A 12,065-nucleotide genomic window follows, 5' to 3' on the forward strand; every position below is an offset into this window, starting at 1 on the left:
TTGATCTGCTTGGCTGAAAATAATGAAAAAGCTAAATACATTTAAATTATTAAAATTAATACAAAATCTTAAAAGAAAATCTTTCATAATAATGGTATAATAAAATATGATTGTAAAAACTTAGTTCTGCATGCTAGAGCTTCTTCAGCTATGTAGAAGTAGCACAAGATTTTTATGTAACGCACTAGTTTTGGTATGCTGTAAATACATTTGCTAAATGCCAAGTGATTAATGTCATCAATCATTCACTTTATTACCATAATTTCAATCAATCATTTCATTATCTTCATGTTTAAAAAAAAAATCAGCTTCGAATGATGTAGTTGCATGGAAACGTTTTTTTCCAAGTTGAAAAACCACTAAGATTGGCAAAAATTGACATGGCTTTACTGATGATATTGAACAAAAAAAATAATAGGAAAAAAGCAGTATGCTTAAAGTTCACTGGAATTACAAAGGGATAACATCCTGAAAAGCACGAATTCCCCAGCACAATGGAGAAAAAGGTAAGGTAAGGGGATAGAAAACAAATAATAATAAATTTAACTAGTCAGCTGATAATATGATTGTCAGGCTACTATTTCATATATCCAGATTGATTTATACAGCACAAAGCAAATCTCTGTGTGATTACAGAACTCGAAGCCCCACATTATTGACAAATGAAACCTCACTGTTGGTTTCCATCACTGTCGAGCTGTGATGAATTCCGATGGCTGCCTCAACCTCCGGAGTTCCAGCACCGACTCCTTCCCAACACCAGCGCTCGGCTCCCCCCGAGTCATTCCAGAGGAGGTTGAAGGCTTAGGATACGCTAAATGTTCGTGAAACCTCGTCCTGGTTTTGTTAAAAACAAGTTTCTCTTTTAGTGAATTTGCCTGACAGCTAAAGCTTCATATGAGCTGCATTTTCCTGGAGAACCAGACACATGTTTTGGTAAACACAGCAATGGAATGAGAAGTTATTGATAAGGACAGATTCACCTCTCGCGAGAGGGGCAACGAGAAACAAGTGACCAAGAAACTGACCAACTGAGTATAACATTCCATTCATGTGAATACTTCATATAAAAGTGGGAGATCACAAGGATCTCGTCCCTTCTTTTCCCTTCTGCTTATAGCGACATTAGGAGAGGACCTTGCTAGTTGTCCCTGCGAACTGAGGCCTAGTGACAGACTGAATCCAGCTCCAGTTGGCTGCAGAGTCCAGTCCAGGATTTCAGGTGCCGGCTCTGCAGTTGCTGAGACTTTCAAGATTGGTTTTGTATATTTTGTATTATTTTCTCTATTCTTATTAGTAGCATTAGTAAAACATCGTTAATGTTTCCAACTCTCTTCTCTCTGTCCTTCTTTCCCTCCTGATCGCCTGTGCTGAGTGGGAAGGGGGGAAAGGGAGGGGCAAAAGGGGGAAGGGGGCGGGGAGGAGGTTAACAATACATCTGCCAGGGTTTTATTGTCACCCCGCAATCAAAACCATCAACAAACCTCTAAGGTAATTTAAAAGCACTGATTTCCACTCTGAAACTGCTGGACCTTCCAGTGAAAAAAAAAATATCATATATAAAAACAGTTTTTGATCACTCTTTTCTATTTTTCTGGTTCCTATTGTTTTGGAACTACAATACTGATGGGAAATTATGTATTTAAAACCACTGAATAATTGAAATCCAGTGTAATTAGCTGCCATACCCATTTTCCAATGGTAATATTATTTTAATACACAAAACGTCACCAAAGTGAATCTTTGCTGAGGAAAAAGTGTGTTTGTAATTCATTTGAAGTATCGTTATCAGAGGCAAAGACACAGAGCTTATATGAAGTACAGTCTTCTGGGATCAAATTATTTTCCTCTCTATAAACTTAAAGCTCCTAAAATCTAATCTTCTGTAAAGGCTCACAACAAAATAAATGCATAATTTTTTTTGCAGACCAAAAGAGTTTTATTCAGTGATAGTTTTATGGTCTTCAGAGGGTTCTGGGTTTTTTTGAATTCTGTGTCTTGGGTTCTACTACCTCTAAGATTGAATCCTATGGAAATGTAAATTATTCCCCTTATTATACAGACAAAATGGAATATAAAAAGACTATGCACTTTTTTATTCTGGAAGAAAAACATTTCTAGTCATAAAGGTATTTTTTTACTTATCATAAAATTATCTTGGGACTACTGGAAAATGCCCAGTATGTGAGAGTGGAATAAAACCTGAATCGTTTCTTGTTAGCCCTGGAAATTATCATTTGGTAGATGGAAACTCAGATTTTCATGCAAGCAGGTTCCTGCTTTGTCTCAGGCACAGGGACAGAAATCTGGGTCCCGTTCCCGGTTCGGGAAACATTCCCCATGGGATCTTACAATTAAATAATTTCTGTTCTCATATGTCGTCATAAAAACACCAGCTAATTTCACATGCTTTATGAAACAATAATGCTTTTACACTAGGTCACACAGCAAATGAAGCAAAGGATTCATTATGACGAATTTAATCAATAGTTTGCATGCAAGTTAATTTTTGCAACTCTCACGTTTAATATTCTGTACTAAAGATACTACAAGCATATGTAGAGAGTTTAATAAATGGAAAATAGGTTATTTGAAGAAAGAAATGAATATGTGAAGAAATACTGTCTTGGTGTGTGCACATAGGAAGAGGGATTGAGGGTCAAGCATTTTCATCTTACTGTCTGAGAAATTAACCTTAGAAAATTAAAATGCAAAACCAAATTGCCAATAACACTAACCAAGATTATTATGAACTATCTTCTCACTTGATAGAGATATCTTCACTGTATTAGGGTTACAAAAAAAAAGAAAGAAAAAGAGGTTGATCGTGTTTGTTCCTTGCGGATTTATCAAATGACAAATGATGTCAGATCTGAAAAGATGAACTTTAGCTCAAGTTCCAAGGCAGTTTTAAATGGCAAAGAAGCATACAAAGGGTGAACAATGTCTGAATTTTCTCAGAAGTGCCACTAAACTGCCTTTGAACAGCAGTTGGCCCTGACCAACCTGACTTCACATTTTTTACCTGCCAAGCGATCAGATCCTTCAATTTTTCAATCTTGTCATGATCTTCTGGATGCTCGTGCATGTATTTTTCAGTAAAAAAAGCCTAGTTGAGAGAGAGAGAAATGGGCAGTTATTTCAGAAGATGAATCAATATCTACTACCATGGAAGAATTAACAGCAGGAAAGATAAATGAATCCAACTAACGTTTCTGCAAAATAGCAGTAATCGCTATAAAGTGAAAATCTGGGAAAGACATACAGAATTTAATAACGTTTTAAGATTAAGACATTAATCTTTTGGGATCAGTAAAGCAGGCAGATGGTGGTCAGGACCAAATCTCATGGGCAGCCCTGCAGAGGACTTGGCACATCTCGGAAACGGCTTTCGAGACGTTCCCAGGACACTGAGTTGGACTCAATGATCCTTGTGGGTCCCTTCCAACTCAGGACATTCTGTGAATCTATAAGAAGCTTAAGCAGATGAAACAGCTGAGAGTTACAGAGGGACATAAACGGATGGATACCGCAACATGCCCATCAGATGTACCTTCTCCATTACATTACAAAATACATGTTGCTTGGTTATGCTAGCTTAATAAAATTAATATTCACAACATAAATAATAGATACGGTGCTTACTGTTTCCCCACCGACAACATCCGATATCATCTAACTTCAAAAGTTAATGTTGTAAACACGTAGCTAAGATTATTTAGAGACATATCTGCAGCCAACTGGTATCGCAGAGGTCTCTAGCATTGGATTAATCCTCTAAAAACTCATGCATTTGAGAGCAAAGGAGAGAATTGCACTTGGTTACTTTGGTCACTGAAGTGCATCCAGAAATTCAGCTCCGGTGTCCAAGTGCACAGGAACACACTGGAAATGTCACCGGTCTCGGTGTCTAAATCTCGTGAGCAACTGTCCACCATGTCCCTGGGTAAGTCCTCTGGCTGCTAAATGTATCAACCCTTACTTCCAATGTAGAAATGCAAAAATGGATCCATAAATATCAGAAAGACATTGAAAATGGTAAGTTTTAAGCAATGTTCTACAAAGAGGGGACACTCTCATGGTGATTACACACAAATACACACACGCAGCATTCCAGGCCAGTCCCAAAAAGGTGAAGAACCGCAGGACGGAGAATTTTGACGCTACCTTCTCATAGTTTGTGAACCCCCCCATGACCGCAGGGTCCACGATGCCGTTCAGGAGCATCGAGAGAGGGTTAATGGGTAGATTTGGATCGTTTAAATGCTGTTGAACCATATTATTGATCTTGTCATTCGTTAGCTGCATGGTTTCTATTGCGTTTTCCAGTGGGCTGATTTCAACCTAAAATAAAAACAGAAGGAGGTTTTTTAATCGGGGAGCAGAGTTTTTAACCTGCCGCAGAACTGGTTGTTCACCAAAGCCCCACAATTAGAAACACTCCAGGAATTTCAGAACAACCCATATTATAAACAATAATTAACAGAAAGGGTGGTTTCAGGCATTTGGTATCTATACGCTGCGGTAACTGATACAATAATCAATATCTGTACAGAAAGTTAAATGCATTTTGCTGGATTACATGTCAGCACAACACGCAGAAGGGTCTGACATGAATCACGTGAGGTTTCCCGAGGATTACGGAGAACATCGGAGATTACGAGCCGCTGAGATTTAGCAGAACAAAGAAGATCCAGCTTAATGTAACAGTAAGAAAGAAATGATAACTTAACGTGGATTTCCTGATGGAAAATGTAATCCTAAGCAGCTCAAAAAATCAAGAAGATATTTTTGTGGTGATTATTTCGGTGTATTTCCAAGGAAATAAAGTTTAATATGTTGAAGAGATGACGTCTAAGCAAAGTGCTGTGCTTTTTCCCACTAGGTCACGTTTTCTTCAGCTGAATTTCAAAGAACTTTTCTCTCTCACGTAGCCTGGACTTCAATGAAAACATCTGAGATTCTTCATGGGACGAATTAACTCCTATCCTGTGTAAAACTTGTTTTATTTCAATTGACTCATTCCCAACTATTATTTATGACCAGACACTGCATCTTTCAGAAAGACAGTTGCTCATATTGAAAAAAAAACAGTATTAAAATATTGAAAATATTGCTAAAATATGCACATTTAGTGAATGGGCTAAAAACGATGAACTTTCAGCAAGCCCGAATGTCGACAGTCCTCGCTGGAACACATAGCCTGCTTACACTGAAAGAACCATGCGGTAGGAATAGAAAAGGAAGGTTAATTGAGGCCTGTGAGGAAAATTCAGGCGTATATTTGATTACACCCTCATTTCCATAAATGCTCCATAAACAAAGCGGCACTTCTACCTGGCTATCAGTTGCTTACCATGTTTCTGAGAACCACTTATAATCAAATCTCTTCAGTTGTTGCTCTTACACCTGTCACCTGATTACATCAAGGATGCTTTAATTAGCATTTTAACAAGTCTGCCTGGTGGATTATTCTGGAAGGCAGGTAACAAATCTGCTCTCTGCTGTGGAGCAGACCGGGCTCAGACGGACGGACGACAACTGTCCTTCGGAGCTGAATTCGCTACGAAGGAAACTTGGACGGGCAAAGTAAGCCCACATCCAACTTCTCATTCGGCAAGAACTGTTGTGAACGTCAAACGCTAAATTTAGGAATCTGTCATTTGTATTAATGGGCTTATACGCTGCAATAATTTGTTGATGAACAATTGCTTTTAAAGCTCTTGACTGTCTACAGAAATTAGCACTCATTGAGCTGACAGACGTCTTTTTGACTTTTCTGTATCAGCAATCATGCCTTTCTTTCTCATCCTCCCTCCTTTACTACTCTTATAATCCTCCCTCTGATTTTTTTAAAAAGCAGATGGAGAATTGCAGGTCCAATCCTACTACTACAAAGTCTGGTTTGCATCTTATTGATATCTATTTATTAAAAATATCTATACTGGGAAATTACAAGCCTTGTTCCAAGTAGCTTGCTGACTCTGGACGCTACACAATCTATTCAATGCAAACAGAAACGATGTATTCTTGCTATGTTTGCAACACTAAAATCTAAACATCAAACCAAAATAGAGGTTACTATTTGTACTTCATAAAACCAAGTGCAATTCCAGATCCAGTTCTAATTCGCTGGCTGGCCTCAGCAATTTTTTCCCTCGCAATTACTTGTGTCCAGCTAAAACAAATCAGGTACAGAATAATGAACGTGTGCACCTAATTCCTTGCAGATAATGAGCAGATTGAAAAGGTTTAGGTAAAAGTGCTTAGAAGGAATTTAAAAAGCAAATAGATTTAAGGACATCATGCATGTTGCTATGGGTTATGTAATATAACACACCGCTTTTATTAAATTACTCAGTTCTCCCTCAGCGCTGATTTGATATGATCTCACCTCTTCCTTTAAAGATATTCTAGTTCCATCAATAAAACATGAAATGTGCAAAGCTACTTTAACTCATTGTGTTTAGTAAAACATCAATAATACCTGTATCCATAATGAAAATTTAGCATTACAGGGCTGCAAACCCAGTGATGGTGCTTCCAGCATCTCAGCTGACGGGAATCTTGTAGCAAGTCAATACCAATTTTGCAGTAACTACGTCAGAGTTAGGTCCAAAGTTACCCATTGCTGTCTTCTCACATATTATTAAGCTCCATTCTGGTATCATTTTTCAGCGATGCAACTAATATAATCGTTACTTACACAAAGCTTATAGGAAGCGCTCTCCCAGGATTTACGCACATTTCAATGACAAGCGGAGTGTTCAAGGTGTGTGTGTACAAATTGCCGGCATAAAGCTGCCTGTCAGGCTGGGCTCTTAACTCGTAAGGAAAAGAGACTTTCATCAGATTTGCCAGCCTTCATAAACAACGCTCTTTGCCATCATGAAGAGAAATACAATCTTCTCTATCAGGATTATATTGAAAATACGAGATTCATTAAAAATTCAATGTGTTTTATTCAGCTGCCTGTTACTGTCAAACATCACATTCACATTCTGTTACTATAGATACCATAGTAATTTTCTGCATTACTTCTGTTCATCGAAATACAACTGTCCAACACAACCTCAATGGAGCAATGAAAAAGGTTTTAATTAATCATATGCAAATTGTTCTTTTCCTTTAAAAATAAGCCTCACAAGAGAGATTTAAAAACTGCAGTAACAATGTTTTTATTGCTACTTACAAATTACAGCTGCGTAAGAATAATTTAATCTTAAAGGCGTTTAATGGATACGTCTTATCTAAACAGTCTAAATGGCAGAACAGAGAAACGCGTAATTCGGAGTTACCCTGCGAGGTTGCTAGGGTGTATTTTAGATAACTATGGAGGAGAAACAAAAACAACCTTAAATCGCAAATGATAAGCGCAGACACATACAATGCATTCCATATAGGGTATATTTTGAATAAATTACAACCACAATAGCCCAATCCCCTTTTCCAACATTCAGACCAGTTTCATTCTGATGTAGCACGTTCCCCTACACCACCTCATGTTCCTCACCTGCTGAGAGCCAGAAATACCTTATAAAAGTCCTTCAAATACTTGATCAGACCTTTCCTGAAAGGCCTGGAGGAGCCAGCTCATATTTTCCTTCTCTCAGGAGTGGAAAAGCATCACTTGAGTCACCCTCAGTCAATAACCAGCATCCTCAGCAAGTTCCCCTTGTCTTAGGACACCAGATATAACCACATTGATTGCTTGTTCCCAGAACTCAGGCACAGTCACACAAATATAAATGCTCCCTGGCTGTATAAAAGCCCCATTCTTCTCTGCAATCTCAATGAATGCAAATTGATCTTACCATGAAAACTGATTTGACTTCAAACCACCTCAGAATCCCCGGTAACTTGTACGCTGTCACATAGATGGTTCTCTCAATCCACATATTCTGCAAATACAACGTAAACATCGCGTTATCAGTTTGAGAGCTTTTATCTTAACCAAAGCCCTAAAACATGATTGTCAGGAAAGGGAACCAGAGTAGGACAGACATTATGAAGCCAGGGGGAATTTCAAATGGAATTTGCTTGGGGAAATGCTGGAGCAGCACCGATTTAAATATGTGATTCAATAGAGAACAACTGTCCTCTTACCAAAGGAGAACACGATGTAAAAGATCCACCAGTTTTACTAGACTGGCATTTTCCCCTCGTAACTTCTGGAGCTTTCAAGGACCACCCTCCACAAACCCACAGCATCTTGATTCAGGGAAAGCTTCCTCCCCAGGAGCTGGCCCTGCTGTGCCATCCTGACCTCAATTTGTGATCCTGTGATTTAATCTGAGCTTTAAACGGCTTCGCTGTAACATCTCCTCACTGGTTGGAACTGAAGGAGTCGTGATTTAACATCTCTTCCTTCAACGCGTGCATTTGGTTCAGAACCCATCTCTTGACCTGATTCTGTTAGTACTGGCATATGTTGGTAGTTCATCTTATTTATTAGGAGGCCTTTTTAAAACAGAATTTATTCCATCCTCCATTGACAGAAGCGCTTCCAAAGTGCTTTATATATACCTATTTTTTTTATTTATACTCAAAACATACTGTAAACTGTAGCGCTCTGGTCTAGCATCATTTTAGGAGAAGCGAGTTTCCTACCTTCTCAGCTAAACCCACAAAGATCCACAAATTAGCAATTTTGGGTACAACAGCCACCGTGAGAAGCCAAAGACACTAAAGGAGTCTCTAAATGAACAACGGCTCTAAGCTGTAGTAAATCAAATAACTCCGCATTTATTGGCACATTGATTAGATTAGAGCTTGCTACTACACAGAAAACAGTTATTTGCTCAAGAAATGATGCATTAATTTATTACTTTAATTACTACTACGACTTTACGACTACCTGCAGTCACTAGAACCCCTGTGAATAAAATAACGTCTATGAAAAAAAGGCAATCAACTTGACATAACCTGATGTAAACGTTTTGATGAATACAAGCTGTGCTCAAAGGGGGTTTTATCGACCATTACATAAAAAATATGGTTTAGTAACAAAAAAAAAGGAAAAAATAAAATAAAATAAAAAGGTATTACTGCAAAAATAATAATGTAGATGTCTGACTATAATCTTCATGGCAAGACATGGTTTGGCAAAAGACATCTCCATCTTTTCAGGTACAGTCATTTTAAACTTCTTCCTCAAAACAGCTGATTTTAACACAATAAATACAGCTTTGCCTCTAAATGGAGGGGAATAAACAAGCAAACCCCAGAAGTAGTTTATTTTTTGTTTGTTTTTCCTTTATTTTTTGTTTTACCGCAAATTCGTTGTCCGGGTTTTTCTCTCCTTTTCTGACCGGGCGCGAATACTCAAACCGCTGGACTTCATTCACCCTATAGAAACTGAACAGAGGGAAAAGCACCATCAAAACCAAATACCATTTTTTTAGGGATTGCTGCTAAACTCTAGTGCTAGAAAAATGTTTAAGTGTAAAGATAATACCCTCATGGAATCCCTGTTTTCCAGCGAGCTGGAGAGAATCTCTATTAATATTAAAAATACCCATGCAATGTCCTCACAGTTACTACCCTCCTTGGCTGCGTATGGATTTTTTGTACAAAACCAAGAAGTATTTTAGGTGTTATAAAACTGCAAAACCAACCCAAACTCACCTCACGATTTGTTCTGACACCGGCTTGTGGAATTTAGACGGTAAATCCAGTTTGGGCTTTACGGTAAAGCACTGGATATCTGAATTCGGGGGTTAAGAACCAAAAAAGGGGATTTCAATCACACAGAGCTCAATGGGAATGCAAAGAAAGGACAGAACAACAAAATTAACGTGTTACACCCAGAAAGGCACAAATGCAACAGTCTCAGCCCAAGGATACATTGGCCGGAGGAGTTTTTAATGTCATCGCCCGGTGGAGATGTTGTCTTCATCTTTTCCGCGTTTGGAAACTGAGTCAATAACCTCGCCTCGAAGTCTTCGCGGCGTTCGTACTCCTTTCCCCGGTAAATGAAGACTTTGTTCTGGAAACAAAGCCAGAGGTGAGATCCCAATACCAGTATCCCCAGTAAGGAACTGGGATCGCAGAAGCGTTGACTCCAATGCTGTTAAGTGAGACGTTTCACATTCCTCACAATAGTTTACAAATATTTTATGCCAATTCAATAAAGCCCAAATGGATTTCCTTACCTCCAACGCAGGACTGAGATCATTAAGCAAGCACTTACCTTTAGGTTTCTGTATAAACCACACTAAACACCCAAAATACCAATACCAAAATATCAAGGATTGATAAAATAGCAGCCCACTGAAAATATATTAAGATAAATTACGTCCTCTACCAAATCTAACATCTCCCTCTGGAATTCCTCTCATCCATCTTCCACATCTAATGGTGGAATCGAGGTAAATAAACAGAATTAGGCTTTTCACATGCAAACAATTATTAAAAAGCCTGACGTGAGCAAGCAAAGAAAAGTCTAAACAGAAAACGATGCCAATTTTAGGAGGAAGATCCAAAGACTTTTAGAAAGCCTGGTACACCCCAGACTTCTTATTACCTTATTAGATTTTTGTCGATGTACACTTGCCTGCACACAGTATAACTTTTGGATTATTAAGTATATTTTATTTCTAAATGTCGGTTTCTTCTTTAAACAATAAAGAAAATTAAGATATTTTTATACAGTCCATTTATGTCCTGAACAAGCGCATTACATTCTAAAGAAAAACGTAAAAGACGACTTGCATATTTTTAATTGATCAAACATATTAAAGTAAGTTTTCATATGAACATAACACTTGCATCTGAATATGCTTAACCTAATTACTCGTCTCAAAATGAACTCGGAAATATTATACAGTACTTATTAGAAAAAGGGTGTAATGGCTAGGGGTAGAAAACTGGAATAATCTACATTGGCCCAATTGGGCTGAGTTCTGCAATGGTGCCTTTGAAATGCACAGTAGATGAAACAATATTCTCTATTTGGGGGGAAAAAAGAAGGGCAGACGCCTAAGGAGTGTATATGTACCTGTAATTCATGGATATGTACCTGAAATTTGCAGGAAGACTTACAACAGAAGACAAAGCTTCTATTGAGGATCTTCTCTATCTACTTCAGGCACTAAATAGTCAAATTTTCGAGTTTTTTTGCTCACTTTTTACAAACTGACCAATTCACGAGTCTTTTCTAAAGCACGGTGTTTTCCCACCCTTACAAACAAATCATTCAGCTGTGAAGCGAAAATGCCATTCAATATTAATACCGCAGATGAACACCATCCTGCATCACGTCCCTTTGACACACAGTCTAACACGGCGCTCGCTGCATTTTTCGCATGGAAATACAAGACATGGCAGAGGGAGAGGCTGAGACAAACTGCCCATGGCCGTGCCCACCGACATCCCACAATTTCACGACTAAAACATGTCACGACTAAAGAATTTTGTCCCTAAAGCCACAATCCCCTCTGCAAAATTGTGACTTCACCACCCATTCACCATTCTGCACATTCCCGATAATGCAAGTCTTCCCTATAGGGATATAATAAATGATTAATTCAACCATTTTCTAGAGAAATGAGTTGGTCAATCTTAACAGTAAGACACTCTTAGAGGATATTAAGCACTTTTTTCCCCTGGTAACACTTAAAAAATTATTAAAAAATGTTTTTAAAAAGCCTTATTAAAGCTTTTTCACTGAATCACAGAATCACACAGAATCACAGAATGTTAGGAATTGGAAGGGACCTCAAAAGATCATCTAGTCCAATCGAAGATTTTTTGCTGTTTGATGCGTAATAAAAGCTGTTGCCCACACCTTACATATATTTCAAGCACAACAATTCTTAGATTTTCCACGTGGCATCTCTTTAGATTTGGTCTTTTGACACACACCATCACACCTTTGCGTCTGTCAGCAGCATTTGGCTTTGCCAGTTTGCAGAAGGGCACTTCACAAGCTTTGGGGCAGCTCTGGGTAATTTGTTGCACTTCTCGGGAGGTACAAATGGTACCGAAACGCCTGTGATGCAGCATCCCAGGGTGTATGAAATACCACACAAATTTGCTGCTTCTCGGGACGATTCTAGAATATC

At 38.4% G+C, this 12,065-nt stretch overlaps 1 protein-coding gene across 2 annotated transcripts in view; it reads right to left on the bottom strand.

Annotated features, from left to right (window-relative positions):
* The window catches only part of DOCK1 (dedicator of cytokinesis 1), a 278,334-nt gene that overhangs the window by 28,899 nt on the left and 237,370 nt on the right, over positions 1-12,065 (bottom strand). For both annotated transcript variants that reach the window (XM_065066732.1, XM_065066731.1), the window contains exons 41-46: positions 9,847-9,988; positions 9,628-9,706; positions 9,273-9,357; positions 7,815-7,901; positions 4,168-4,344; positions 3,026-3,109 (exon numbers count right to left, since the gene is read on the bottom strand). In XM_065066732.1, the coding sequence (XP_064922804.1) occupies positions 3,026-3,109; positions 4,168-4,344; positions 7,815-7,901; positions 9,273-9,357; positions 9,628-9,706; positions 9,847-9,988 (654 nt within the window). The remainder of the gene's footprint in view (positions 1-3,025; positions 3,110-4,167; positions 4,345-7,814; positions 7,902-9,272; positions 9,358-9,627; positions 9,707-9,846; positions 9,989-12,065) is intronic.

This window comes from Columba livia, chromosome 6 (genome assembly GCF_036013475.1).
Source record: "Columba livia isolate bColLiv1 breed racing homer chromosome 6, bColLiv1.pat.W.v2, whole genome shotgun sequence".
NCBI lineage: Eukaryota > Metazoa > Chordata > Aves > Columbiformes > Columbidae > Columba > Columba livia.